Here is a 27390-nt window from a genome sequence, read left to right on the forward strand (position 1 = left end):
AGTTGTTTTAGGCTGCATAGCTTTGGCCATCACTATTCCAGTGGTAGCCTTAAAGCTAGGCCATATATTAACAGATTATACCCAACATACTCTGACTTAGGATGTGGTTCATTACAGTCATGCTATGCACAAAACTAACTCATTTAGAGATACTGCCCCCAAGACAAAACTCAAATGCGCCAGAAATAGGAGGACCTCTTATATCATTCTATATGGTAGGAGAAACACTGATACACGAAATTAGTAACTATTACACAAAATGGCTATTAGGTCCATAGTTTCCATCTTGCTTTTTGTATAGCTAAGCACTTAATCTCCAACTGATAGTCAGGAGTATGACAGAAAGATGAGGAGGGGGAAGGCTGTGGAACAAATGGAATAGCCTAGTTAATTTAGTAGGAACCATCAGATGTAACTGAGTAAAAATAGTAAAAATGGGTGAAATCATTACTTCAGTAAAAGTAACAAATCTTATCCTGTACTCCTTTACAAGTAAAAATAACAACTTTTACTAACACCTGTGTTTACAAAGGTGCACTATAGGTGCGTTAGCATTTTTAACACACATTTAACACTAACGCGCATCAAACGCTAACGCTCCTATATGAATGTATTGGCGCATTAACGTTTAACGTGCCTTAACTTTAAAGATGCGTTAAAAACGCTAACGCGCCTTAGTAAACATATTCCTAAGTATAGGAACTAGTTACATTTACTTAGGGGCCCTTTTACTAAAGCTTAGCACACAATAAATGCTAAGAAGTCCACCAATGGGCTTCTTAGTATTTAGCACATGCTAAGCTTTTATTTATTGCATTTGTACCCCACATTATCCCACCTTTTTGCAGCTTTAGTAAAAGGACACCTTAGTTACTATACAACCAGTAACTAAAGCAAAAAAGTTATGTTTCTAATTATCTTTTCACTGTAATTTCTGCATTGCACAGAGCTGAGTGTGAATCATTCACAGGTTTTTTTTTTTTTTTAATGCCTATGAAGTAATTGCCCATTAAGCCTCACTAAAATTTACTGCTGGAGATGGGGCTCTGAGGCTTTTATCCTCCATTTTAATGTTTAATTTTTACTTTAGATCTGTCTCTGCATTGTGGTATTGAGAATAATGAATGTGGGTAAATAAATAGGCCCTGTCTAGCTTACGTTTTGATGATATTGGGAGTTTTGTTGGTAGATAATTCATTTATTTTTTTTTCCTCTTTTGTTGTTACATTACAAGGTTTGTATAAAATTTGACCATTTCAAGGGATAAAAAGAGACACCCTTGCAATTATCTGCCCTCACCATGAAAAGGGCAGCACTACATGTTACAAATTTGAATTTTGCTGCAAGTAAGAAGCGCTGAAGCCATAAAAAGTTAAATCGGACCCAAAGATCTTTCTCCCCTGATTTTTTGTGGACAATAGTGTTAGAATACTTTAAGCTTGATGCATTTATATGCTTCAGCTTAATAACTACTGCAATTGTGAAGCAAGTAAAATGACAAGAAATATTTTGATTCACTTTCTAGTTAGCAAAGATTGCCTCTTAGAACATGAGAAGAATGGACAAAACGCCCAACCATCCTTTTTACAGGCTGCTCTTCAGCCAGCTGCTTCACAAAGTACTCCCATCAGGTGTTGTGGCATTCTACCTTTACTTCAGACAACAAAAATACCCCTATTTGATTTCTCTTCCTCACTGGAGCAAGATTACCATGCATCCCAGTATAAGAGAGACTGTCATGTGTTTGGACTGTAGTTACTGTTCCTGCTGAAAAGCTTCAAGTGCTGGTAATGCAAAAAGGTTTAATATGGGTGAGAGACCTTAACAAGTGGTCAAAACCAGTTCTCCCAGAACCTGCCAGTACTACATTGACTCATTATGAATGCCCCCCCCCCCAAATTCCATGGCTTCAGCTCTCTCTGGAACTGCCACCAAAGCATCACTCAGTAGAGCGTCAGGAATTAATGTGCATTTCTGAGCAGCATTTCTGCAAGTGCCCTCACCTTCCCCAAACTATACATCCTTCACAGTTAGCCAGCATGAGTCACATGGTTATTACCTGTCATTCCTGCTGGTCATTTTCCACTTCTGGCATGACAATTAAAGTTATAATAAAGTCAAACAGTGACTGTGCCTAAGAAGTAGAAAGTAGTTCAAACTATAGAATATACAAAAAAAGATGGACTCTATTGAAACAAAAATAAACAAAAAAAAATTCTAAGACATTCATTTTAGAAGCCTTGTGTGGCATTTACACATGTAAATGGTATACAAGTATAAATACCAATTTCACAATGCTGCTATTTATATGTGTAGATCTTCCTTTAAGACAATATTTTTTTAGCTAAATAGAATGCAATCCTTAATAAGATTAGTCTCGATTTATTTATTTTATTACATTTGTACCCCGCGCTTTCCCACTCATGGCAGGCTCAATGCGGCTTACATGGGGCAATGGAGGGTTAAGTGACTTGCCCAGAGTCACAAGGAGCTGCCTGTGCCTGCAGTGGGAATTGAACTCAGTTCCTCAGTTCCCCAGGACCAAAGTCCACCACCCTAACCACTAGGCCACTCCTCTGCTGATACAACAACAGAAGTGTAGCTAGATTTTAAGATGGGTATGTTCTGGGCAGGGTTTAGGTAGTCCAAAAATCTATATGTGTATTTCTCATTTCACAATGGCATGTATATCTTTTTTAAAATGTCCCTATCCACATTTGTACCTGCTCTGAGGTATGCTACCTCTTTATTTGGCCCTAGGATCTTCACCGGTGATTGAGAGAGCAACTGTGTTTATATCAATGGTATCAAACACCAACACCAGTGGGGGTTTTATTCCAGGAAAAAGGTGCCGGTAGCTTGAGGGGGGGGGGGGGGGGCGGGTTTACCACGGCTTTTTTTCAGCTAGTACTGTGTATACTGCCATGTGATCCAGAAAAACCTCTGCCAGGAAGGTGGCTGCCGCCTCTGAATCTGAGAGAGTCACGGGTTCAAGGCTGGCTGGTTAAAACAAACAAAACAATGGATAGGATATTTTTGGAATGCATGGAAAAAGGTGCCATACCAGCTGAAAAACAAAGCCCTGACTAATACTACCTGAAATTTTTAAAAAAAGAAAAGAAAAAAAAAGGAACCTTAATTGGCTCCTCTTAAAAGTGCTGGGTTTCATAAGACTACACATTCAAGTATAAGTGGTAGCTAGCAGATACATGTTTATGTTGCTAAATCAGCACTTGCACATGTAAAGCCCTGAGTAATGCTGCTCTTTTTTTTTTGTTGTTGTTGTTGTGACATTGATGCCACTGCTGTATATGCCAGCAAAAGTATTTTTGTCAGCATCCAACTATATATTTTTCAAATGGCTCCACATTCAGCAGATCCTTTTGTAAAATACTCAGGGAACTGTGAATTCCCTGACCTGGATGTTCCAATTCCTACCTAATGCCCTATACAAAATGGAGCTTTAAATGGCATTTGGCTCAAATAAATGTTTAATGCATAAAGCAAACCTAAGATATATGAACTACAATACAAGAGCTCTGGATTTAACAACCTGGGGTAAGTTGTTGATGGTGGGGTAGAAAGAGCTAATGTAATAGCCACATGGGGAGAGAAAAAGCCATGTATTGTATTTACTGCTGCTATCAACTGGCCAGCACAATAGCAGCCCTGGAATTAATTTTTTTTTGTTGTTGTTGCATTTGTATCCCACATTTTCCCACCTTTTTGCAGGCTCAATGTGGCTTACATAGTACTACAAACAGCGTTAGCCAATTCCGGTTTGAACAAATACAGGTATGAACCATGCAAGGTGAAATTGTGGTAGAATGGGTTACATGTATGGTAAATACAATTGGAGGAACTTAGAGAACTTAGGGGAAGAGTTAGGACATGTCCATTACGGTCTTTGGTTACGTTGTGTCGCAGCCTGCTCTCTTTTATATAAGTGCCTTTGACCTTGTTGATTATGAGTTGTTTTTAGGCCTGTTGGATCAATTCGGACTGTGTGGGAAGGTTCACTAATGGTTCCGCAGCTTCCTAAAATCTAGATCATATCAGATGAAGTTGTCAAGTTCTCTCTCACCATCTTGGTCTCCTGATTGTGGGGTGCCACAGGGCTCATCGCTATCTCCAATCCTGTTCAGTGTTATGATGGCTTCGTTAGGTGAAAGACTGGAGGCAATGGAGTTCTGCACTTTCATTTATGTGGACAATGTCACAATCTGTATCCCTTTCAAGACTGGTCTTCCAGAAATTGTCCCTAAGATTAGGCTTGGTCTTGATTTCTTTTTTTGTTTTTTGTTACATTTGTACCCCGCGCTTTCCCACTCATGGCAGGCTCAATGCGGCTTACATGGGGCAATGGAGGGTTGAGTGACTTGCCCAGAGTCACAAGGAGCTGCCTATGCCTGAAGTTGGAATCAAACTCAGTTCCTCAGTTCCCCAGGACCAAAGTCCACCACCTTAACCACTAGGCCACTCCTCCACTCCACATCCTGGGCTTCCAAATTTAAATTTAAATTAATTAGAGATAAGACTAAGTTTCTTGTGGTAACTAACCCCTTTCACTGTACCATATATAATGATTTTACCATTGACAACGTGTCCTACCTCCTAGACACTATGCTTAGGGTACTGAGAGTATTAATTGACAGTCATCTCATGTTCGAGCCTCAGGTTGTCTCAATAGTGTTCTATTGTGGATTCAAAACTGGTTAAAAGATAGAAAACAGAGAGTAGGGTTAAATGGTCAGTATTCTCAATGGAGAAGGGTAGTTAGTGGGGTTCCCCAGGGGGGGGTCTGTGCTCGGACCACTGCTTTTTAACATATTTATAAATTACCTAGAGATGGGAGTAACTAGTGAGGTAATTAAATTTGCTGATGACACAAAGTTATTCAAAGTCGTTAATTCGCAGGAGGATTGTGAAAAATTACAAGAGGATCTTACGAGACTGGGCGTCTAAATGGCAGATGACGTTTAATGTAAGAAAGTGCAAAGTGATGCATGTGGGAACGAGGAACCTGAATTATAGCTATGTCATGCAAGGTTCCACGTTAGGAGTCACGGACCAAGAAAGGGATCTAGGTGTTGTCGTTGATGATACGTTGAAACCTTCTGCTCAGTGTGCTGCTGCGGCTAAGAAAGCAAACAGAATGTTAGGTATTATTAGGAAAGGAATGGAAAACAAAAATGAGGATGTTATAATGCCTTTGTATCGCTCCATGGTGCGACCGCACCTTCGAATATTGTGTTCAATTCTGGTCACTGCATCTCAAAAAAGATATAGTGGAATTAGAAAAGGTGCTGAGAAGGGCGACGAAAATGATAAAGGAGATGGGACGACTTCCCTATGAAGAAAGGCTAAAGCAGCTAGGGCTCTTCAGCTTGGAGAAAAGGTGGCTGAGGGGAGAAAAGGTGGCTGAGGGGAGATATGATAGAGGTCTATAAAATAATGAGTGGAGTTGAACGGGTAGATGTTAAGCGTTTGTTTACGCTTTCCAAAAATACTAGGACTAGGGGGCATGCGATGAAGCTACAATGTAGTAAATTTAAAAAGACTCAGAAAAAATGTTTCTTCACTCAACGTGTAATTAAACTGTGATATTCGTTGCCAGAGAATGTGGTAAAGGCGGTTAGCTTAGTGGAGTTTAAAAAAGGTTTGGACGGCTTCCTAAAGGAAAAGTCCATAGTCCATTACGTTTGGGGAGCGTGCCAGGTGCCCTTGACCTGGATTGGCCACTGTCGGTGACAGGATGCTGGGCTAGATGGACCTTTGGTCTTTCCCAGTATGGCACTACTTATGTACTTATGTACTTATTATTAAATGGACTTGGGGAAAATCCACTATTTCTGGGGTAAGCAGTATAAAATGTTTTGTACTTTTTTGGGATCTTGCCAGGTATTTGTGACCTGGATTGGCCAGTGTTTGAAACAGGATGCTGGGCTTGATGGACCTTTGGTCTTTCCCAGTATGGCAATACTTATGTACTCATGTCTCTTTGGAGGCTGAGAAGAATCAGATCATATTTCTCACCTGACGTCTTTAGACTGCTAGTTCAATCCTTAGTTTTTAACTCAGTTCAATTACTGCAATTTCATCTATGCTGGATGTAAAGAGGGTGTCCTAAAATGGCTGCAAAAGGCCCAAAATACAGCAGCTAGGCTTGTCCTGCCCATTAAAGCCAAGATTATTTTAAAATTCTGTGTTTTTGTCTTTCAAATATTATATGGCATGACACCAGCTTACCTTAGTTCCCCTATGCAATATAACCTCTGGTTCCAGGGACTACCTTAGACTTCATCATCCAGATTGCAAGACAGAGCATTATAAATCGGTTCACTCTGCAGACTTTAGATACCAAGGTGCTAAGTGGTGGAACTCACTGCCAATTGCAATCAAGGGTCAGTCTGAATACTGGGTATTTCACAAAAGACTGAAAACTTTCCTCTTTGAGAGGTTTCTACCTATTGATGGAGCGTGTTAGAGCGTAACTGGTCATCAATGGTTTATTATTTAGTTCCTATTTGTATTTTATTTGTGCTATTCTGCTCTTACTTGATTTTTTTTTTTGTATATGGTATTGTAAACCTTGCCTGTTATTTTATTTATTGTAAGCCACATTGAACTCAAGTATGTTCAGGATAATGTGGGGTATAAATGTCAAAATAAACAAACAACCTGCATGGTTAAAATAAAGCATTCTTGGAATCCATTGATTCACTTTACAAAACTCTGGTCATCACCCAAACCTTTATCCAGCTTCTGTTCTGGAAGTTCATCACCTTTCATTACTCTACATACATATCTCAAGTAGGTTTGGTTTTATTTACCTCAAACATCTCACCTGGATGGTTGCTATGACCTCTACATTACAGCTGGTTAACCATTAGCTACAATACTCATTTGCTCAGTACCTGGCATGCTGATCAAATTCAGGACACTTAAGTTAAATAAATAAGACTGAAACTATGCTGAATTTTTTACTGTGTTCCCAGACTTTTATTGTTCTTACTGTAACGTACTCCAGGCTTTTTGAAAGAGTGTGTAATCAAATTGCAGTAATTAAATATGCAGATATATGTAATTTTGAGACTGGACATTTAACATGAGAGCTGCAAGACTCAGGAGAGCCTATCAGGGTGCTCTTGCAACCCCCTCCTCCCATCCCCTGCCCCCACCCATAGCTAAGCAGGTCAAAGGGTAGCTGGGTACCTGGAACTCAGAAACAAGCCCCCTAGTATCTTGGTGAAATAAGTTAACTGGTGTTCTCTCTCTTAGAATATATAATACAGGATTAGTAAAGTTGAAAATTCCTCAGTTTTTTTTCTCTGTTGGGCCAGCCACACCAATAGAACAAAATAAACTGCTGGAGAATTTAACCCTTTAGTGTCCAATGTTCCCGTAATAAGCCATATGGGAACAGATTGAGGGGAACATTGGACACTAAATTAAGCAAATAAATAAACAGCTGAATAGTGTTAAAGCCCTGTGAAATCTATACAGGAATAGTTTGCTTTTCAATAAGAAAGTTATTACATTAGTCCTAAACTGTCGCACCTGCAGCTTTCTGAAAAGCATTAACTGCATCTTCTAATCCAGCACTGGTCTGTCGGTCACATCTTGTGCCAATCTGTGTGTACAGGGCTCCAATATTAAACAAAATGCTAGCTTTCTCCAGGGCAATATTCTGCTGGCACACTGGAATTCCTGTAAACGAGTCATACCTAAAAGCAAACCGAAATAAATATAGAGGTACATAACAGATACAAGCATTCATCTTACTGATAATGTGACTAGCAAGTACTATGACTCTTACACCAGCCTTACTATATGGAAACTGATATATTAGTCATCTCTATATTTTTATGCTTTTATTCAGGCCAAAAAAATCTGCGATATAGAACAAACCTGTCTAAGTTAAAATAGGTAGTGCTGCAAGAAATTGATTGAGCTTGTAGCACAGAATTTTATACATTTGATAAATTCTTATAAAATTTTCCCAGCCCATACACACAAAAAAGTAAGCAAAGAGAAATCATACTGCTGACTTTCACACAATATTAGGGTAATTTTCAGTCACTTATGTGTGAAGGAGAAAAAGGCACCTATTTGAAGCCTAATTTATAAAGACACATTCTGCCAAATATTCAAAGTGATTTAATCAGGCAGGAGAGGCTCTTTACATGATCACTTAAGTCGTGATATTCAGTAGCACTTAACTAGACAGTGCCGCTGAATATTACCATGGACCACCTCTTCACTGTCTGGTTATTGTCAGGGCAGTCCGTAGGTGGAGCCTGGGAGGACCTGGGTCTTAAATGGTTAGCAACCATATTCAGAGAGCTAATCAGTTAGGTAAGTGGCTAAAGTCAGGATAGCAAGAAGACTGTCAAAGCTTTAGCTGCAAATCTAATTGGGCACTGGTATGAACACTGGCCGGGTCCAGATTAACTTCCAGTTTGCAACATCAGTCTTCCTGGTGTCCCCCTCCCTCCCTCCCCCCCCCCCCCCCCATGATCCTGATAATCCCTCTCTAATACCCACCCATCCCCAATGGGCAGAAGGGTTACCCTCTCAGGCCTCCCACAGGCCTATCTCTTAGACGTCTGGTGGTCCACTGGGGTCCAAAGAGCAGGAGTGATGCTCATCGCAGTTTGTGTTACAAAATGGCTATCACAACCTCTAGGAGGAATTGAAGGAGCAGAGGGCACTGACCTTTATCTCTTATGCAGGTGCTGGCCGACATTCAACCGGGACCTGCGTAAGATCCAGTGGCCAGCATCAGTGGCATACTTAGCCTGTTTGCCACTTGGGGCGAAGCACCCCCCCCCCTTCCAGGTGGAACAACCCCTCTCCTTCAAATAGTAAGAGGGTGCATTGAGAAGTCATAAAGCCACAGTCTATGTGCATGTGGCTGCTGGCTCTGCCAATCCCCTGCCCCCTCTGACATCAACTTCCTGTTCCAGGGCAGGGGACTAGCAGAGCAGACAGCCACATGCACATTGACTGTGGCTTTGTGACTACTCGATGCACTCCCTTATCTGCACCTAGGGCAGACTTTACCCACTGCCCTGCCCTTGGTATGCCACTGGCCATCACAACCTTAATTAGCCTCAGATATTCAATGTCAGTGCAAGGACATGGCCCAGGACTGAATATCTGGGACTAATTCTACCCACAGCAGTCAGCTGATCACTGTGGGCTGATTATCAACCAGAATGCGGCTTTGTGACTACTCGATGCACCCCCCTATCTGCGTCTGGGGTGGACTGTACCCACTTTCCCTGTCCTTCGTATGCCACTGGCCAGCACAACCTTAATTAGCTTCAGATATTCAATGTCAGTGCAAGGACATGGCCCAGGACTGAATATCTGGGACTAATTCTGCTCACAGCAGTCAACTGACCACTGTAGGCTGAATATCAACCAGAATTTTATAAAGATACATAAGTGCCTAGCAAAAATCCTACAGAAATTGTGGAAGGCATGATAATGATTTTTGATTTTTTTTTAATAAAAATGTGCTAGCTTTATGATTGAGGTTTTAGAATTTATTTTCTTAGTTACGTAGGGTTACTATCTGTGACCATCTCTGGGGAAAAAGTGACAAAGTCACCAGAAACAAAAAATGAGGTTTTACTGAATTCTGTTAGAGCAAATAATTTGTGATATAACAGCCCAAACCCCATCCTTTTATGCAAAAAAACATTTTTTTAAAAGTAACAAGTTCAAACATGCAATTTTTGCAGACTGCTTATGGACTATTGACATGAAAAATTGGCCAGTCTCAACATTTTGGATCTGAAATTGTAGTTGCCTTTTCCTAAAGACAGTCACATTTGTTAATCTTAGATAGTTTATGTCACATTTGTATTGTTTATAATGTTAATCCAGATGACTTAGGTTATACACACAGAAATATTATGAATATGAAAGTTAAGGTGACATTTTTTCTTACTTGTTAATTTCCTTTCCTTGAAACTTGCTAGACCAGTGAGTTATACCACCCTACCAGAAGATGGAGACAGAGAATCTGAAGCATTCAGTGACATTACCAATATGTATTTATTTATTCCAAACTTACTATACTGCTTTAACTGTCAAGCAGGGCAAAGTGGTTCACATACTAATAAAAGAAAGAGAAAAAAAAAACCTACAATAAAATAGGAAAGAAACACATGCATAAGAAAAAATTATAAGCAAATAACACAAGCCTTCCGAGACAGTGGTGTCAGACAGGGGTGCAATTGCACAACAAATCAACTACCATAAGCTTGTTCAAATAACCAAGCTTTTAACAAGGATTTAAACTTTCTTAATGAAAGTTCATTTCATAGATATAAGTGCATAGAGTTCCACAATGATGGGGCAGTAAAAGAGAAGGCACGACAGGTGCTTCCATTTGTGCTTGATGGGGTCCTGGCAAAACCATGCAATGATCATTAATGGATCTCAAAACTCGAGCCGGGGAATACGGAATAGTTAAAGTTGACAAGTATAAGGGCGTGCCTTGACAAAACGCCTGAAAATTTATTTATTTGTTTGTTTCTTGCATTATTTTCCCACCTATTTGCAGGCTCAATGTGGCTTACATAGTAACGTGATGGTGATCGCCAATTCCTGCGCCTAAATCTAGACGCACTCCCTCAAATTCTACAACCACGCACATAGATGTGATTGGTGGTCCTGACACACCCACACTCCTCCTATGACTGCGCCCCCTTTTTTGCTGTGCATGGGGGAATGTACGTGAGCCAATTTTTAGAATATGCCTAAAAAGAAGTGCGCATAAATTCCAACTGTGCCCAATTAGTGTTGATAATTGTTCATTATTGGCAATTATCAAGACTAATTGGCTTGTTACTTAATTAAGCAATGTGTGTAAATTGGCCATGTGCACAAATTTACACGCGCTACCTGACGTGCCATATATAGAATCCGGAAGATAGCCTTTTGAGAAATATAAGAAGTGATGCAGCTTATAACCTCTCAGTATGCTAATGCCAAAGCAAAAAACCTATAGGGAACAACAACTATAAGCAATCTATATGAGATCCAACAAGGTAACTCTCTACAGTACAAAAACTTTCTTAAATATCAGGCATGGAAAGCAAACAGACACTCAGTCTGAGACCCCAGACCTATAGTCTTCCAGGGAGGGAACTGGACTAATCTAGCAAACTAAACAGAAACTTCAATCCAGTGTGCTAGAGTAGACTTGAATGCAACTTCCCCTTTGCACTAAATGATCCAATCTTCTGAAGCTATTGGTACCCTCCAAGTAGCACCTTAGATCCTTTGAACATCCAGCTTGTGAAGCATTTGTGCAAAGATGTCCACTGTACCTGTTTTGAATGTCGAAGAAGTGGATTGATTCTTATGAAATAGGAATATCACTTTTGGCAAAAAGACAGCACTGTATTAATGGAAGCCAAGTCCTCAAAACAGAACAGATAGCTACCAGGAAAACTGGTCTTCAAAGAGAGATCCCTAATTGACGTCTGCTTTAAAGGCTCAAAAAGCAGCTTAGCAAGCACATTCAGGATCAAATTGAAATTCCACTGTGGTATCACAGGGCACCTCAGGGCTGAATTGTGGTTGACTGCTTGCAGACGGAGAACAATATTGGAGAAAGCTTGGAGAGGCCTGGATAATGAGAAGTCCTCCTCTCTTGGTCTGTCCTCTGAACCTGGAAGTTGTTTGTTTAGGAGGAGGAAAATTTATCTCCCTGACAGACCCGATGAGGAGGTCACAGATGGTGACTTGATTCTAGAGGGGCTGCGAAAGCCCTTTTAGGCCTTTCCATTTTACAGTGCTTTCACTCAGATGATTTTGGTGGAGTGGGAAACCTCGGTTTCAGTGATGCGGGCTACCAAGGTGTTGGGTAGAATGCATCCACTGCTGTGTGAAACCTGGAAAGTCTCTTTTCCTTCCCAAAAGGCCTCTCCAAGCTTTCTCCAAGGGAGTTGTCACGGGATTGAAACTTAGCCTTCTGCTGACCTTTTGCTGGGGTCTACCTGGCCTCCAGATAGATGAGAGAACCTCCTCCTTCTCTTGAGGATGGGGGGGGGGGAGCCGACTGTCTCCCCAGCCATGGACCCCAAAAGCTGCACTCTCAGTGCTCTGACCTGCCAGCAGCTGCGGTGGCTCCTTGGAGTCAAGAGCTGCCTGTTCTAACTGTTCTACATTACATGCAGGGTAGTACGAGCCAGCTGGTTCCCTCAACCCCCACACCTTTTTCCTGCCAGCATTGAAGCATTGAAACTTCCTGCATTGCCCCAGCCTTAAACTCTCCAGAAGCTTAGCAGTTCTCTGGCCTACCCAGGGTTTTGCACTACCAGTCTTCTGGCACCTCTCTTTTTTTGGGAGGGGGAAAGCCTTCGCAAATTAGGGCTCAGCCATTTAAGACTTTTTTTTTTTTTGTCTTTAGACTAAAGAAGAGTCCTAGGGAAAAAAAGAACTGGCCACCTGGAGTGAAACCTCTCAAGTCAAAGCACAGGAGTATGGAGGACACCACCACTCTGAGCTCAACTGGGGGAAAAGTCCATGGACCAATCCCTAGCAGCACAGGCCACGGACTCTTCCTTAGGGCTGCTAGCCATAAACTGCACCCTAGAGAGTCAGGCCTAACTTCCAATCCTGCTGCATCAGTTTGACCTGCACCAATTGCTAAAGGCAGAGAAACACTGAGAGGTTTCAGGCTGCAGCACTCCATATTATCAGTGGTGTTACTTAAAGCTTCAGATTCTCTGCCTCCATCTGCTGATAGGGTGGCATAACCCATTGGTCTTGACTGGTCTAGAAGGATAAGGAAAAATAAACAAAAAATTGCAATAAAATAAAATAAAACTCCCACACAATGAGCACTTGTTGTTGATGGACAGACTGGATAGTCCATATGGTGTTTATCTATTGTCATTATTTTCAGTTTCCCAGTTTCTACAATTGTATGAGGATGGAACCCTTAGTAGTCTTCAAAGCCTGCACTTGAACATGTACATGCTTGACAGAAGATACCATCCCTACCAAGCTTTTTTCTTTTTAATTAACTTGTAGCTTATTGAGCAAAGTATCAACAGTAAAGTACATACACTTAAAAAATGGAAAATCCAAATGGCTATATAACAATTATTTCCTGTCAACCCTACTTCTCAGATTCGTATTACTTCACAAAACGTTTGAAAAGGTTCACGCCCTTGAGATGCAAACAGAGTTTAGAGAAAGCCAAAGATCTGGCCTGGTAGGTTAGCCAACCTATCGTTTCAAATATTGTATCAGGATTCACCAAATTTATTCGAGTTTGTCCTTTCTATCAGTCCATCACACCACTGAATTATAGTTGGGAAATTCAGTAGTTTCCATTTTAACATCTCACTGCAACCAGATAAGGAAATATCAATTTACGTGATCTTAGTGTTGTATTAATCAAATTTGTAACCCTTTGCTAGTACTCTTTTATCCTATGCCACTGCAATCAGGTATGCAAAAGGTGCTTTCTACATTGCACCTTCTCCAATACCTATCTGTGTTACCTGGCAACATCCAAGCAAGTGGACAGAGTCACAAAAGAGAGGGTAACAGCATACAAATATAAACAGAAACACGAAAAAGCAAACAAAGAATAAAAGTTAAATATTTTTCTCATTCCTGAAGGCCCAGTGTTTGCTTTTTCGTGTTTCTAACATCCAAATAAGTCAAATACTAGTAGTAGAGGACTTTGTATCTGTTCTCTTTAAGCACTATTGAAACAGAAGTATAGCTAACACTATCAGAAATTTGTTCCCAATGTTCTTCCGACAGTAGTTCTCTTATATCCTACTCCCAGTCCCCTTTGCATTTATCATCAAGAAAGCTGATTTTGTGACGTTTATCATATTTTTTATTCACCCCGCTTGTGTGTTGCTGACCAATCCAGTTTCTCAAAGGAGGTATATCTTTGTTCATAAAAATCCTTCAATACCCTTTTTCAATAGATAATGATTAACTTGCAAGACCAGGAAAAAAAAAAATCGGCTAGCTGATATACTGTTTTTAGTTCCCTAAAGGAAAGTATTCTATTTTTATGCAGAAACTTAAGAGTACTTAAACCTACATGTTCCCAGTCTGCAAAAATCCTTCCCATTTGTATCAGGGGGAAGTTTGGATTAAACCTAAGCAGTGTTCATCCTTAAAATGAGGAGTATGACCACTGTTTGCTGTCGCCAGTCTGTTAGCTCTATTCCACTTATTCTGTAGCATCAAGACCTGACGCATGAATGGGTTATTGTTGATCTTCCATCCTGCTGAGCTATTTTATTGTCTTTTTACAATTTATTTTTCAGTGGTTTATTAGTATTTTCTCTTCCTATTTTGAAAACCCATGCATTATTGGGAGAACCCAATTAACAATGTAAGACATGATTACTTATAGAAGGACTGCACAACAGTGAGGATCAGGTGTGCTCTGTAAGTGGAATGCGTACTAAGGGGGTCTTTCACGAAGATGTGCTAGTGTTTTCAGCTCTTACTAAAAATTAGCACGAGCTAACCGTGTAGATGCCTAGAGCAGGGGTAGGCAACTCCGGTCCTCGAGAGACGCAGGCAGGTCAGGTTTTCAGGATATCCACAATGAATATGCATGAGATAGATTTGCATACCATGGAGGCAGTGCTTGCAAATCTATCTCCTGCATATTCATTGTGGCTATCCTGAAAACCTGACCTGCGGCTCTCAAGGACTGGAGTTGCCTATCCCTGGCCTAGAGCATTCCTATGAGTATCTACATGGTTAGCGTGCGCTAAAAATGCTAGCACACCTCTATAAAAGGGGCCCTAAATAAGTAATCTTCAAATGTTAGCAGTTGGGGTGAATCTTAGGTCAGTACTGGCTACAAGGGAGAGATGTCAGAAAAAGCAGAACTTACCATGTAAATAAAACTCCACCAAGTCTGCCTGATGGGAAAAACCTGTTTTCTACAAAGCCCAGCTGATTGAAATAGCTTATCAGCAACTCAATCCCAGCTTCATCTCTGCTCGGGGTGCGAGATGCCTTTAGAATAGAACAACATAACTGAAAATGTTAGTAAATTCATGGAAGAGCATAATTAATTAGATTAGTGACTAAGAATGTGATTTGGTTAAAATGCAGACCTCAAGACCAGATCAACTTTGAGAAAGAATTTATTTTTACTCCTTCTTTCTCCCAATTTCCTCAACTCCTGGTAACGCCACAGCAGCAATAGTTATTTTGAGTTCTCAACTCTGAAGTTAAACATCTAAGAACTAATGTGGTGGTGGGGGGGGGGGGGGGGGGCTTCTCAAAGCCACCGATTCTTATGTATACTCGAAAACCATATGCGCATTCTTTAAGTAGGTTTAGGAGAGAAAAAGGTACAAACTGTTATTCCAGAACCCATGTTATTAACATGCTGGAAAATTCTGATGTGCTCAATTGATTTAAGTTAGTTGCTGGTTTAAAATAAGATTAAACCAATTCCAAACTAATGTCATTAAGTTTAAGCAATGATGTCTGCCAGTAGGACGACTAAAATGGAAATCTTAATCTAAGCCCACATCAGTGAACTGTATCCTGGAGTTCTATTGATTTTATTTTTGACCTGGCACCTTCTGCTCCATTCATCTTCCAGCTCAGTTGGAACCAGGGCTGAGATCCTAGCACTATAAGCCTTCAATTGCAACTACCTGGGGATATTTTTCCCTATTTTGTATCCCCTCCCAGCTTACTTTAGACTTTCATTTCAGTGACAGTTTTCAGCCGGATGCAATGCATCAGGCTTGCCATGGATCCCTGCAATCATGGACTCTAAATTCATCCACTAGGTGTTACCCTACAGAGATGACCATGACTCCCTTTCCAGTGGTTGTGAATTACATTCCCAGACCCAGCTGACCCAGGGAGCAGAGGACCTGATCTGGGAATCAAACACAGGTTCCTCAACTACAGCCCTGTAACCATCAAGTTTCTGCAAAGCTGATAAAGCCACCTGCCTTATAGCCATAAGCCCTCTCCCAGGCAAACCACACAGAGCTAAGTTCTGTACAGAAAAATCTATACTATGTTTGTGCAACTATGGATTCTGCAAGACTAGAAAAAAAATTAAACATGCAAAATAAACACCTAATATTTTCACAAACAAACGTATGAAAGAACTTATAAACAGGAGAGCATACTTGTCTCAGGTCCATGAGATCTGCTATTTCATTTTCATATTCTGAACCGTCCTCACTGTAATGTTCCAGAATAAAGTCCTTTAAAAAAGCAACAGGTTAGTTTTAATCTTTACATAACATAAAGGTGCCTCTACTGAACAAATGGTAACAAACACAAAGAGGTTGAGTTAGTACAATTCTTAGACTCAACAAATAAGACATACACTCCCCAATTCATAAACAAAAGAGATTAGGTAAGAAAACTAAAAGAGAAAAATAAAATACAATACATTTAATTACACTAACCGGAATGAAGAAAAAGAAAGTCAAGGAACAATGAATTAATCTAGTACATACTTTGTCATAAGGTGGAATCAGCATAACACTACATCTATACAACATTCCAAACAGAAAAAGTTGCCAATCAACAGAGGTAGGTCTCAAAAACATGTGAGGGAGTTTATGCTTATGACTGCATATAATTGTTTATTTTCAAAAGTATAAGAATCAAAGTAAAATATCAAATAACCCATAAGAGAAATTATACCAAAATATAGCTGAGGCCTTTTAAAATCACAATTATAAAAGGCAGATCAAAGAAGTGAGGCCTATGAGTGGAGGAGTGGCCTAGTGGTTAGGGTGGTGGACTTTGGTCCTGGGGAACTGAGGAACTGAGTTCGATTCCCGGCACAGGCAGCTCCTTGTGACTCTGGGCAAGTCACTTAACCCTCCATTGCCTGCCACATTGAGCCTGCCATGAGTGGGAAAAATGTAACAAAAAAAAAAAAAAAAAAAAAGAGATCCTGGGAGGTAGGGCCCATGAGGACATGCACCAACTAATGAGTCCCTGTGCTACTTGCTGCCATGGCCTTGGAAAAGCAAGCGTTTCACATTTTCTTTGGGGGGGGGAAAAAAAAAAAAAAGAGGGGGAGCCATTTGCTATTTCCCTTGTTAGCTCTTTTGTCTCCCATAATGTGAGCTGGTTATTTTGATCAAATGATTTTTGTTTATATTTTATTACTTTCCTGATTTGAAGAGTTCCTTGCCATTTATTTTGGAGAGTATATTTCAAAATTCCATTTTAAAAAATAGGGAGAGCCATGAACTATTGTGACCACCCATCTTCCTCCACCACAATACTACTGCCTCTAGCAGAATGGGTAGAAAACCCATTCTGTTCCAAGAAGTGACATAGCCATGAGGGAAGGGGGGCCTCAGGGCCTGGGTCCCTTCACTTTCAGTTTGAGCTCCCCTCTGCCTTAATGGCTGGCAGGGATGCCAAGCCCAGCCCAGGCAGCAGAAGAGGCCTCCTGAACGAGTCCCACCTGTACTGGCTGAGCAGCACTTAAGTCAGCAGGCTTGCTTTGGCTGCCAATGCCAGCTCTCTGAACCGAGCACGCACAGGAGTGCCAACATTGGTGACTGAAGTGCGCCACTGACTTGACCGCTGCTCTGGTAGCACAGGTGGGACTTGGCATCCCTCCCAGCAAAGTTATGCCTTAATGTAGTGGTGGAGGTGGCGGGTGGGGTGGGGGAGAGAATACCTCCCCCATCTCAAATGGACTTATGGCTACGCCCCGGGTTCCAAGACACAAAGCGAGGGGTGGGGTGTATGATGAAGGCAAACAGGAGGACCTCTGCATGTCTACTCTATTCTAACCTGAAGGTAAACTGCATTAGATTTCTTTTTCTGAACGAAGTCCTCCCTTTCACAACAGGTATGTGATAGGCAATAAATTATTTTATGCAGACTAGTCCTGTATTTGTTTTATTAATGTTTTCTTTCTTTTTTAATGTAAGGTTTTATTGAACTGCTGCCAACCACACTGCTCAATGGAGGGCATCTTCTCTTCAGCTTCACTTTCCTCACTGTGCCTGACAGGAGCCATTGTTAGGCTTTGTCAGCTTGATAAATTTCTGGAAGTAATCTCCTTTAAAAAGTTAAAAGGGTTTTTTTTTTTATCCTAAACAATTTAATTCTTTTTTGGACTCTAAAATAGCCCTGTACAGTCAAGACCAATTATTACATCTACTCCGTGAAATAGTAAAGATTTCTGGTGCATCCCCTCAGTCCCTAATTTTCTGTAGGAAAGAATTGCAATTTTTCAGATATTGTGTAATGCCTCCTATGTTGTGCACTATAGATGTATAACATAATGGACATTTGTTGAAACTTTCATTTCATAATGTATTAGTTTTCCTTTTACTCTTTTTTTTTCTTTTCTTGATTAATATAAGATGGAATGTAAGTACAGAATTCCTTTTCTATTATTTATCATCTTTCCTATATCAAGATTTATTCTTGAAATTAATGTAAAATGATAAAAATAAAAAAAGTTAAAAGGAAGTCAGCTTAAGTATGTCAATCTGCCTCTCAGATTCCCTTCTTTCATCTCACCACAACATATGGACTCTGCCAGTTCACTTACAGCCAATTAAACCATGAAGGAGGGGACTATATTTTTGGATCAGTTCAACTTTATAAAATTCTTAGTAGTTTGCCTAGATCATATTTTTTGTGATTTTAAACCAAGGAAACTTCTACCCGGGATTGAGAGAGGAGGTGACATTGGCTGCCTGAATGGGTGCATGATTTCGGACTCCTGGTCCCTTTCCCAATTAAAAGCTATTATCTCAGCCCATCAGGGCCCCTGATGCTTGGATTCTTTTCATATAGTAACATAGTAGATGACGGCAGAAAAAGACCTGCACGGTCCATCCAGTCTGCCCAAGAAGATAAATTCATATGTGCTACTTTTTTATTTGTACTGTCCTCTTCAGTGCACAGTGCATATTGGCTATAAATTCCCCCAGATGACTCATAAAGCTAAGCCGGCTGACATCAAGGAGTCTATGAGACAATTTTGCCACACTGGATCAGAGGATAACATGCGGCAGGCCTTGCAGCCTATATCTCCATCGTAGACCTCAAAAGTGGATGCGAGCAGTGGCTCTGAGGATGGAGATTCGGAACTGGTAAACTTCAGAAGTCTTGGTCGAGAGATGCAGCATTGCTTTCAAACTCTGCACTCCAAATTAAAGGACATGAGAGGGGAACTTGCAAACCACACTGATACCATCCACCAGGACCCGAGAGATCTTGGATGTTTGAGGACATGGAAGTGCAGTTCGAGGAGCAAGGGGAAGCGGACTTGGATCTGCAGACCAAGTACACTTCTTGGGATACCCAACTTGAGGAGCTGCAGTATAAACTAAATGATGTCAAAAACAAAGGATACAGGACCAACCTTCATTTCCAAGGGATACCAAAAATGATAATCAGGAGAATGTGTGGGAAGTGATTCAAACGCTGTGCTGCCAGCTCTTGGATTTTAAAGAGACTGACCCTGATATAGGACTGGAGAGAGCGCACGGGCCCTTTGAGCCACTTCTGACACCCACACCCGACCACATGATGATGTGGTTTGCTTTTCCCATTTGCATATAAAGAATTGATTCTGCAGAAGGTATGAATGGTTTCATCGATCCAGTTTCAGGATGCAACAGTATCTGTGTTTCAAGTCCTGTCAGCTTTCACTCTTGTGAAGAGGCGGGAATTTAAACCCGTGCTGGAAGTACTGCATAAGGAACAGGTCAAATATCATTGGTCTTTCCCATTGGCGCTCAACTTTCCTTTGCAAGGCTCTCTTCGTAGGGCCAAAACACCTGAAGATGACTGGAAAGTGCTAAAGGAAGTTGGGCTGGTAAATGATCCAGAACCAGGAAGCAAGGCTACTTTGTCCACCTCTGGGATCACAGCTAAGCGCTGGGCCTGTGCGCCTAGCAAAGGGAAGAGACTGCAGCGTCATCCAAATAATACTCAGAATTAAGAATTATTTTTGGTGACTATTCTTTTGGTGCATATTTTTCTGGCTGTTATCGCTTTTGCTCTGTTTGGTATGCTGATGGGATACTCTAGGAGGAGTTGTTTCCACTTGATACTGGGGACTGGGACATTGTTTTTGCTACAGCTTGTATGTTGCTGAGATAACTGTTTGCTTGTTTTGGGGGAGGGGGTGGATATCCCTGCAGGGAGGGGAAATGGACTTTCTCTCACTAGGGTCCCGATGATCAGTTTCCCTGCGTGATTCTGAACAGCACTGTAAAATTAGCGCAGGAAGAGAACGGAGAAACAACACCCTGATGATCAAAACTAACTGCATGCAAACTTACTGCTTGTGTATGAGTGAATGTAGGTAATTCGGCTAAATTTTCAGTTTCTAGAGGAATGAGGCAGGGATGTCCTTTATCTCCCTTGCTTTTTTGCCCTAGTAATGGAACCCCTTGCTTTGGCAATCAGATCCAATCCGAATGTTAAAGGTGTCTGGGTGGGTGATAAGGAATACAAGATAAGATTGTTTGCAGATGACATGCTACTTTCTTTGATGTCTCCTCTCACCACTCTCCCTAACCTGATTTCAGATTTAACAACATATTCTCAGGTCTCGGGATTTAAAATCAATATGAATAAGACTGAGGCACTTAGAGGCAGATGCAGCAACCAAACGTAAAAAAATCTAAATCGTTAAAGTTCCTAACGATTTTAAAATAACGAAAAATGCACCAAAAAAAAAAGTCACACATGCTGAGATCGCTATTGAAACGTACAATGTATCAAAGAATCACAATACACATCGTTAATCGGCCCCCAAATCATGCGCAGAGCAGCCAAGCGTTATGTTAGCTGCTCTGCGCATGCCACAAACAGTCAAAACACAGTCAAATCACAAGCACATGGCTCCCAAATCAAAAAAAAAATAAAAAAAAAGGGTCGGGAGGGGGCAAGGGCGCTCATCAGGAGCGTCCTGTACGGACGGCCTTGCCCCCCCCCCCCCCGCTGCTCCCCACTTTCCGCCGCTCCCCCCCACCCCGAAAAAGCAAAATTCAAGCAGCCCTGCTCCCCACTTTCCGCCGCTCCCCCCACCCCGAAAAAGCAAAATTCGAGCAGCCCCTGCCCCCCTCCCTTCCTCACTACCCTCTCACCTCAGCTCCGCCTCCCGACATCCTCCATCCTGTGCCCCGCCCCCTTTTGGGGTCGTCGCCGCCATTCCCCTCCTCTATTGGGCCCCCCTCCCTCTTACCGGGCCCGTGCAGCGCCTCTCTCCTCTGTCCGAAGGCGCTGCACGGGCAAGAAGAAAGCCTGATGCCTGCCTTCGCCCAGCTTCGATGGCGCGTCTTTCTCCTGCTGGGCCCGCCCCTGTCTGACGTCAGTAACCTACGTAGGTTACCGACGTCAGACAGGGGCGGGCCCAGCAGGAGAAAGACGCGCCATCGAAGCTGGGCGAAGGCAGGCATCAGCTGTCTTCTTGCCCGTGCAGCGCCTTCGGACAGAGGAGAGAGGCGCTGCACGGGCCCGGTAAGAGGGAGGGGGGCCCGATGGAGGAGGGGAATGGCGGCGACGACCCCAAAAGGGGGCGGGGCACAGGACGGAGGATGTCAGGAGGCGGAGCTGAGGTGAGAGAGTAGTGAGGAAGGGAGGGGGGCAGGGGCTGCTTGAATTTTGCTTTTTCGGGGTGGGGGGAGCGGCGGAAAGTGGGGAGCAGCGGGGGGGGGGCAAGGCCGTCCGTACAGGACGCTCCTGATGAGCGCCCTTGCCCCCTCCCGATCCTTTTTTTATTTTTATTTATTTATGTTTTTCTGACGTCCTTTGGACCAATCACAACGCTTTTAGCTCTGCTAATGCGCTGGGATTGGCTCAAAGTTTGTTTATTTTTTTACTTAATGATTTTTCCTGGCACAGAGCTGTCCTAACGAGTGGTCCAGACCTCTCGTTAGTTTTCCTGCCTTTTTCCTGCGTAAAGGCAATCGGAAAAGGTTAGTGCATGTCGTTTCAATGGGGTTTTCACACTAATTGCTCATCTCCATTCCGTTTTCGTTAGCTGCTGGCTTCCTCGGTAAAAGCCCTTTGATGCATGCAACGGATCAAATTTTCCTCGTTGGAGAGTCATTAAAGGCTCATTTAGCTTTAGTGCATCTGCCTCTTAATATTAATAAAGATGAGCCCATGAGGTTGTGGTTGCAGTCCTCTTTTCCTTTTTGGTAGGTGTCTAATGAATTGAAATACCTTGGGGTTTGGTTGAGAGCGTGCTACTCCCAGTTGTATGATGCCAATTACCCCCGACTTTTCTAGCCAGTCATAAAGACCTGGAAAGATGGAATACTCAAACATTGACTTGGTTTGATAGAATTATAGCTGTTAAAATTAATGTTTTGCCTAGGCTGTTATATCCTTTTCAGGTGTTGCCAGTGATGACCTCGCGTAAGGTTCTTGTTCCACTTCAAGGTAGTATACATAAATTTGTTTGGTGTGACAGAAAGCCCAGGTTCTCTCATAGAATTTTATTTAGAGCTCCTGAGAGGGGTGGGCTGGGATTCCCTGACCTGTGGAACTATTATAGGGCTGTGCAAGCAAAATCTGCCATTGAGAGGTTCTAGCATCATGCTCATAAGTTGTGGGTCCATATCGACCAGCATCAGACAGGGCCGGTCCCTCTGTATTTACTTTGGCTTCCTCGGGAGGCACAGACTTTTACATGAGGATTGGTTTCCGAAGATTACACATATTTTAGGATTTGGGATTCCCCGAGTGCTGTGTTGTATTTTCAATCCTCCCACTCCACTCCAATTTGTTACAATCCAGAGTTCCCTCCGGATCTGGTTCCTTCTCTTTACATATTTTGGGAACAAAAAGGGTTGCAGTATTGGGAGTAATTTTATGATCAGGATAAGTTATTTTCTTTTCAGTCCTTGGCTATGGAGTTTGAGCTTCCTCCTTCACATCATTATGCCTATTTACAGTTAGTGCACTTAGTGTCATCCGAATGATTTAAATCACGCTTGACAGGCCCCTACACCTTTTTGGAAGATGTTTGTGAGGCCTATAAGTCCACCACATATTTGGTGGGTATGGTGTATGGTCATCTTAGGTATTTCCGGGCTCCTGAACTAAGTCATAGAAACAAATGGGAACAAGAATTCAGTGTGACTTTTACTAAGGAAGAGTGGGATTCTATGGAACAATCTTTAGCTAAAATTGCTATAGCTTCTAATGTCAAAGAGAATAATGTTAAAATATTGTACCATCTTTGCAGTTGGTTCCCTCAGTCCTCTTTCTTTTGTTGGACGAACTGTGGAACCAGGGGTACAATGGGCCATACTTGGTGGTCTTGAAGGCAACATTTTTTTGGAACACTATTCGTTTTCAGATTAAATGGATTACTAGACTGACAATTCCATGAGATCCAGGAATTTATCTTCTGAAACCACACAATCCCTGGACTGTGGAAATATCAAGATAGCTTGTTTCATTACTTTGTGGGTGAATGAGGTCATTTATCTCTTCTTTTCTTTTGGATGTTGGGGCACCAGATGGTATGTTTTGTAGAGCTCGCTCTCTCTTTCTCCCTCCATTTTTTTTCTGTTATGTTTTGCTTTTAGGGGTTTGTCTTACAAAACTGTTTGATAAATAGAGGAGGTACCTGTCTTATGAGGACCTGTTATGCTGGTTTTTGGGATTCTTTCATAATACTGTTGTGAAATGGCAGCCTGTGTTATACGTTGTTCACTTGTAAATGTTTAATAAAAAACCCTTCTCATTAAATTAAAAAAAAAAAAAAAAAAAAAAAAGATAATGGCTGGGATTTACAATCTTGATATGAAATCAAGTTTGCTTGATTTGCTTACATTATAGCTGTGGGAATTGGGAGACAGTATATAAGAATGTATGTATCTATCCTTTCTGTAGCGTCAAAACATAAGAATGTGCTAGATGTGCAAGTGCTATTAGTGGTAGGAAAGGGTCTTTAATAAAACTGGGAAAACTGCAATGGAGTACACTGGATGGATCAACTCGGTCTTTCTATGAGATCATTTACTATGTTGCTACATACAGCTGTTACCATCTTGTAAGTTTAATCATGCAAGATATATCACAGTCCTACACCATACTTCTAAAGTGGTGAAATCTCAGGATTACTACATCTCAAATCTGACTGTACTGCATATTCTAGGTCTGACAAGTTACTGTATTTTTAGCATATGACATGTAACATACGTAATAACAGTTACACTCATTGTAATTTAAACTCCCTTTCACTCACACATTTCCTCATTGCCAGCCAACAATTGCAGTTTTGGTTTTGGATCTAAATTGGGAAAGCTCAGGTAGGACCATAAGGGTTGTCTTAAAGTGGCTGCGTGGAAAGTTTTGTATAAGGTGGATTCCTGAGCTGCAGATTTAATGTGGAATGTAAAAGCCAGCATATAAAAGAGTCAACTCTACTCATAACAGACTACCGCCTTACCACAAATGTGTGACATAATTTGTGCATTTATATCACCTGGAATTCAGACACGTGAATGGAATATTTGCTTATAAATAAGCAGTAATCTATGTGCTTATGTTATTTGCTTGGCACTGTCTATTGTATGTACAAAATCAGAATAATGCAAATCAGTATAGAGTTAAATGAAAAATAACAACTATTTTTTGGCATGGCAGTTTCATTCTGCTCCTTTGGGCTTCTAGCTCACGCTGAATAGGCCTGCTGTTGGCACTTCACAGTCAGAAGCCTTCATTTGCAATTAATTGGGATTTCTCCCTCCCCATTTTTATTTTTAACCCTCTTTTCCTTTCTCACTACAGCAACGGAACTCAGCCAAGGGCTGCGGCCTGCAGCTCTCTCAGGCACACTGGCATCCTGAGTGGCCACAATGTGCCGCCATGCTCAGGACGGGGGCCCAGATCTCCTATATGGAGGAATGTGATGCCACTACTGAGTAATTGAACTGACATAGGAAAATAAGAAACGTTAAAGGAGTTATGGCCTCTGCTTGCAGTAAAATATAACTAAATAAATATAATGCTTCCAGCAAATACATGGCCAAAACAAACCTTGGTTTGAATTTTGACAAAGCTAATAAAAATTCTCTACCCCTTACAAACAATGCCTATATGGGTGACATTTAAAGAAGAAGCTCAATTCCGATCCCTTATATGAACCTTTTTTTTGGAATTCCATAGAATCAGCTATGCCAAACAAGCCATGTCTAAAAGTGACCCGACACGGGCTGTGTTTTGCGGTAAAAGTTATATTGTGTGAATGTGCAGTGACGTGGCTTGCTCCTCTGCACACGTATTAGAATGAAGATGCTGTCCCTCAATGTTACAGTCAGTAAATCAAAACCTTGATTTACTAACATTGAGGGACAGCGTCTCCATTCTAATACGTGTGAAGAGGAGCAAGCCACGTCACTGCACATTCAGACAATATAACCTTTATGACCCCTGACGCAGGCGCTGTGCGCTGAAACACAGCCCGTGTCAAGTCACTTTTAGAAGATTGTTATCCAATGTTATTAAAGGATCTCTGTCGCAAAAAAACTAAAAAATAACTTAGCTTTCAAAAACGTGCTTGAAGAACATCACTTTGTGCATCCCCCTTTTTTTTTTTTTTTTTTGGACTATGGCCAAACTTTCACCTACAACTGTTTCAAGGTGTCAGATCATTCAGCATTCCCACACTGCTTATATTTACCATGTCACTGGGATCCACAAAGTAATAGCTTTCAAAAACATGCTTGAAGAACAAGTTATTTTTTTTTAGCTTTTTTTTAGAGTCACGTTTGGGATACCAGTGAAAATCAGCATTGCAAAGTTTCACTGCTTTATGTGGGGAGACCTTTTGCTGTCCTAACATACTTGGATAGAATCTATCCCCCCTTCAGTCCATTCAGAACTCTGCTGCACGTCTTATCTTCCGCCTGGACCGATATACTCATATCACCCCTCTCCTCAAGTCACTTCACTGGCTTCCGATCAGGTACTGCATACAGTTCAAGCTTCTCCTATTAACCTACAAATGCACTCGATCTGCAGCCCCTCCTTACCTCTCTACCCTCATCTCCCCTTACGTTCCTACCCGTAACCTCCGCTCTCAAGACAAATCCCTCCTTTCAGTACCCTTCTCCACCATTGCCAACTCCAGGCTCCGCCCTTTCTGCCTCGCCTCACCCCATGCCTGGAATAAACTCCCTGAGCCCATATGCCAGGCCCCCTCCCTGCCCATCTTCAAAGCCTTGCTCAAAGCCCACCTCTTCAATGTCGCCTTCGGCACCTAACCACCATACCTCTATTCAGGAAATCTAGACTGCCCCCACTTGACACTTCGCCTATTAGATTGTAAGCTCTTTTGAGCAGGGACCGTCCTTTTGTTAAACTGTACAGCGCTGCGTAACCCTAGTAGCGTTCTAGAAATGTTAAGTAGTAGTAGTATCTGGTTAATGGACTAAATATCACTTCTGACCAGATAACTGACAGGACCACCTTCTCTCTAGCCAATGACTGCCATTGCACTATCTGGATAACACTGGGGTGGTCTGCAATGATTTTCAGGGACATTGTCTGAAGAATGCCACAGAAAATCTGGCAATAGCCTCAGTCAGCACTGCTCACCTGGGAAGCAGCACCTACTACCTAAATAAATGGCTCTGAATATTAGCCAGAAAGTTACATTCTCGCTTAAGTTTTATTTTTGGAAACCACTCTCTCAGGGATCACCATACTCATATATATGACAAGTGTCCTGAAAGGTCCACTAGCGCTTCAAAAAAGCAGCCAGAATCAAACCTCAGAAATTATCAAAACTACCTTAATTTAGTCACTGTTAAAGTGGTTAAGTACCTCTGTACAAACTGTAAGAACATAACTGTCCAGTCTGCATCATTAGTTACTTCTATAACATAGTCATTGAATACAAAAGGCATATGAACTTGAAACTTACCTTAAATGGTGTCATAAAATCAACCTCTTTTGTCTCTTTAAGGCCTAGTGGAATCAAAGGAATGTTGAAAGCCTTCCTATTGCAAAAGAAAATAAAAGACAATGAGGCTAATGTTCGAAAAAAACTGAGCTCCTACATTTAGGTGCCCGAGGCTGCTATTTTTAAACAAAACTTGGGGATTTAAGATTTCAGCTGAAAATTCACCTAAATTTAGGATATTTGCCTGGATTTGAAACTTGATTTTGCATAGGTTTAGATAGGAAGAGATAGATCCAAGTCTGGACATAATACAATTTCCCAATTATTTTGTATTGCTGTTTTTATGCTTGTTGATGTGTACAGTTTTCTTCAACAACAAACATTTTTTTTTTAATGAAAGCTTACTCAATGCTAAACCTTTTATAAAATACATATAAGGACAAGAGAAATATATCTGAAGTTTGCATCATGTACAGTGG

General features: G+C 41.4%; 1 protein-coding gene across 1 annotated transcript in view; it reads right to left on the reverse strand.

Annotated features, from left to right (window-relative positions):
* Nucleotides 1-27390, reverse strand: part of RHPN2 (rhophilin Rho GTPase binding protein 2) — a 114307-nt gene that overhangs the window by 52364 nt on the left and 34553 nt on the right. Inside the window, 4 exon segments of the mRNA XM_030204425.1 lie at nucleotides 7561-7727; nucleotides 14906-15030; nucleotides 16173-16250; nucleotides 26933-27008. Coding sequence (XP_030060285.1) covers nucleotides 7561-7727; nucleotides 14906-15030; nucleotides 16173-16250; nucleotides 26933-27008 — 446 coding nt within the window.

Source organism: Microcaecilia unicolor, chromosome 5 (genome assembly GCF_901765095.1).
Source record: "Microcaecilia unicolor chromosome 5, aMicUni1.1, whole genome shotgun sequence".
In the NCBI taxonomy this organism is placed as follows: domain Eukaryota; kingdom Metazoa; phylum Chordata; class Amphibia; order Gymnophiona; family Siphonopidae; genus Microcaecilia; species Microcaecilia unicolor.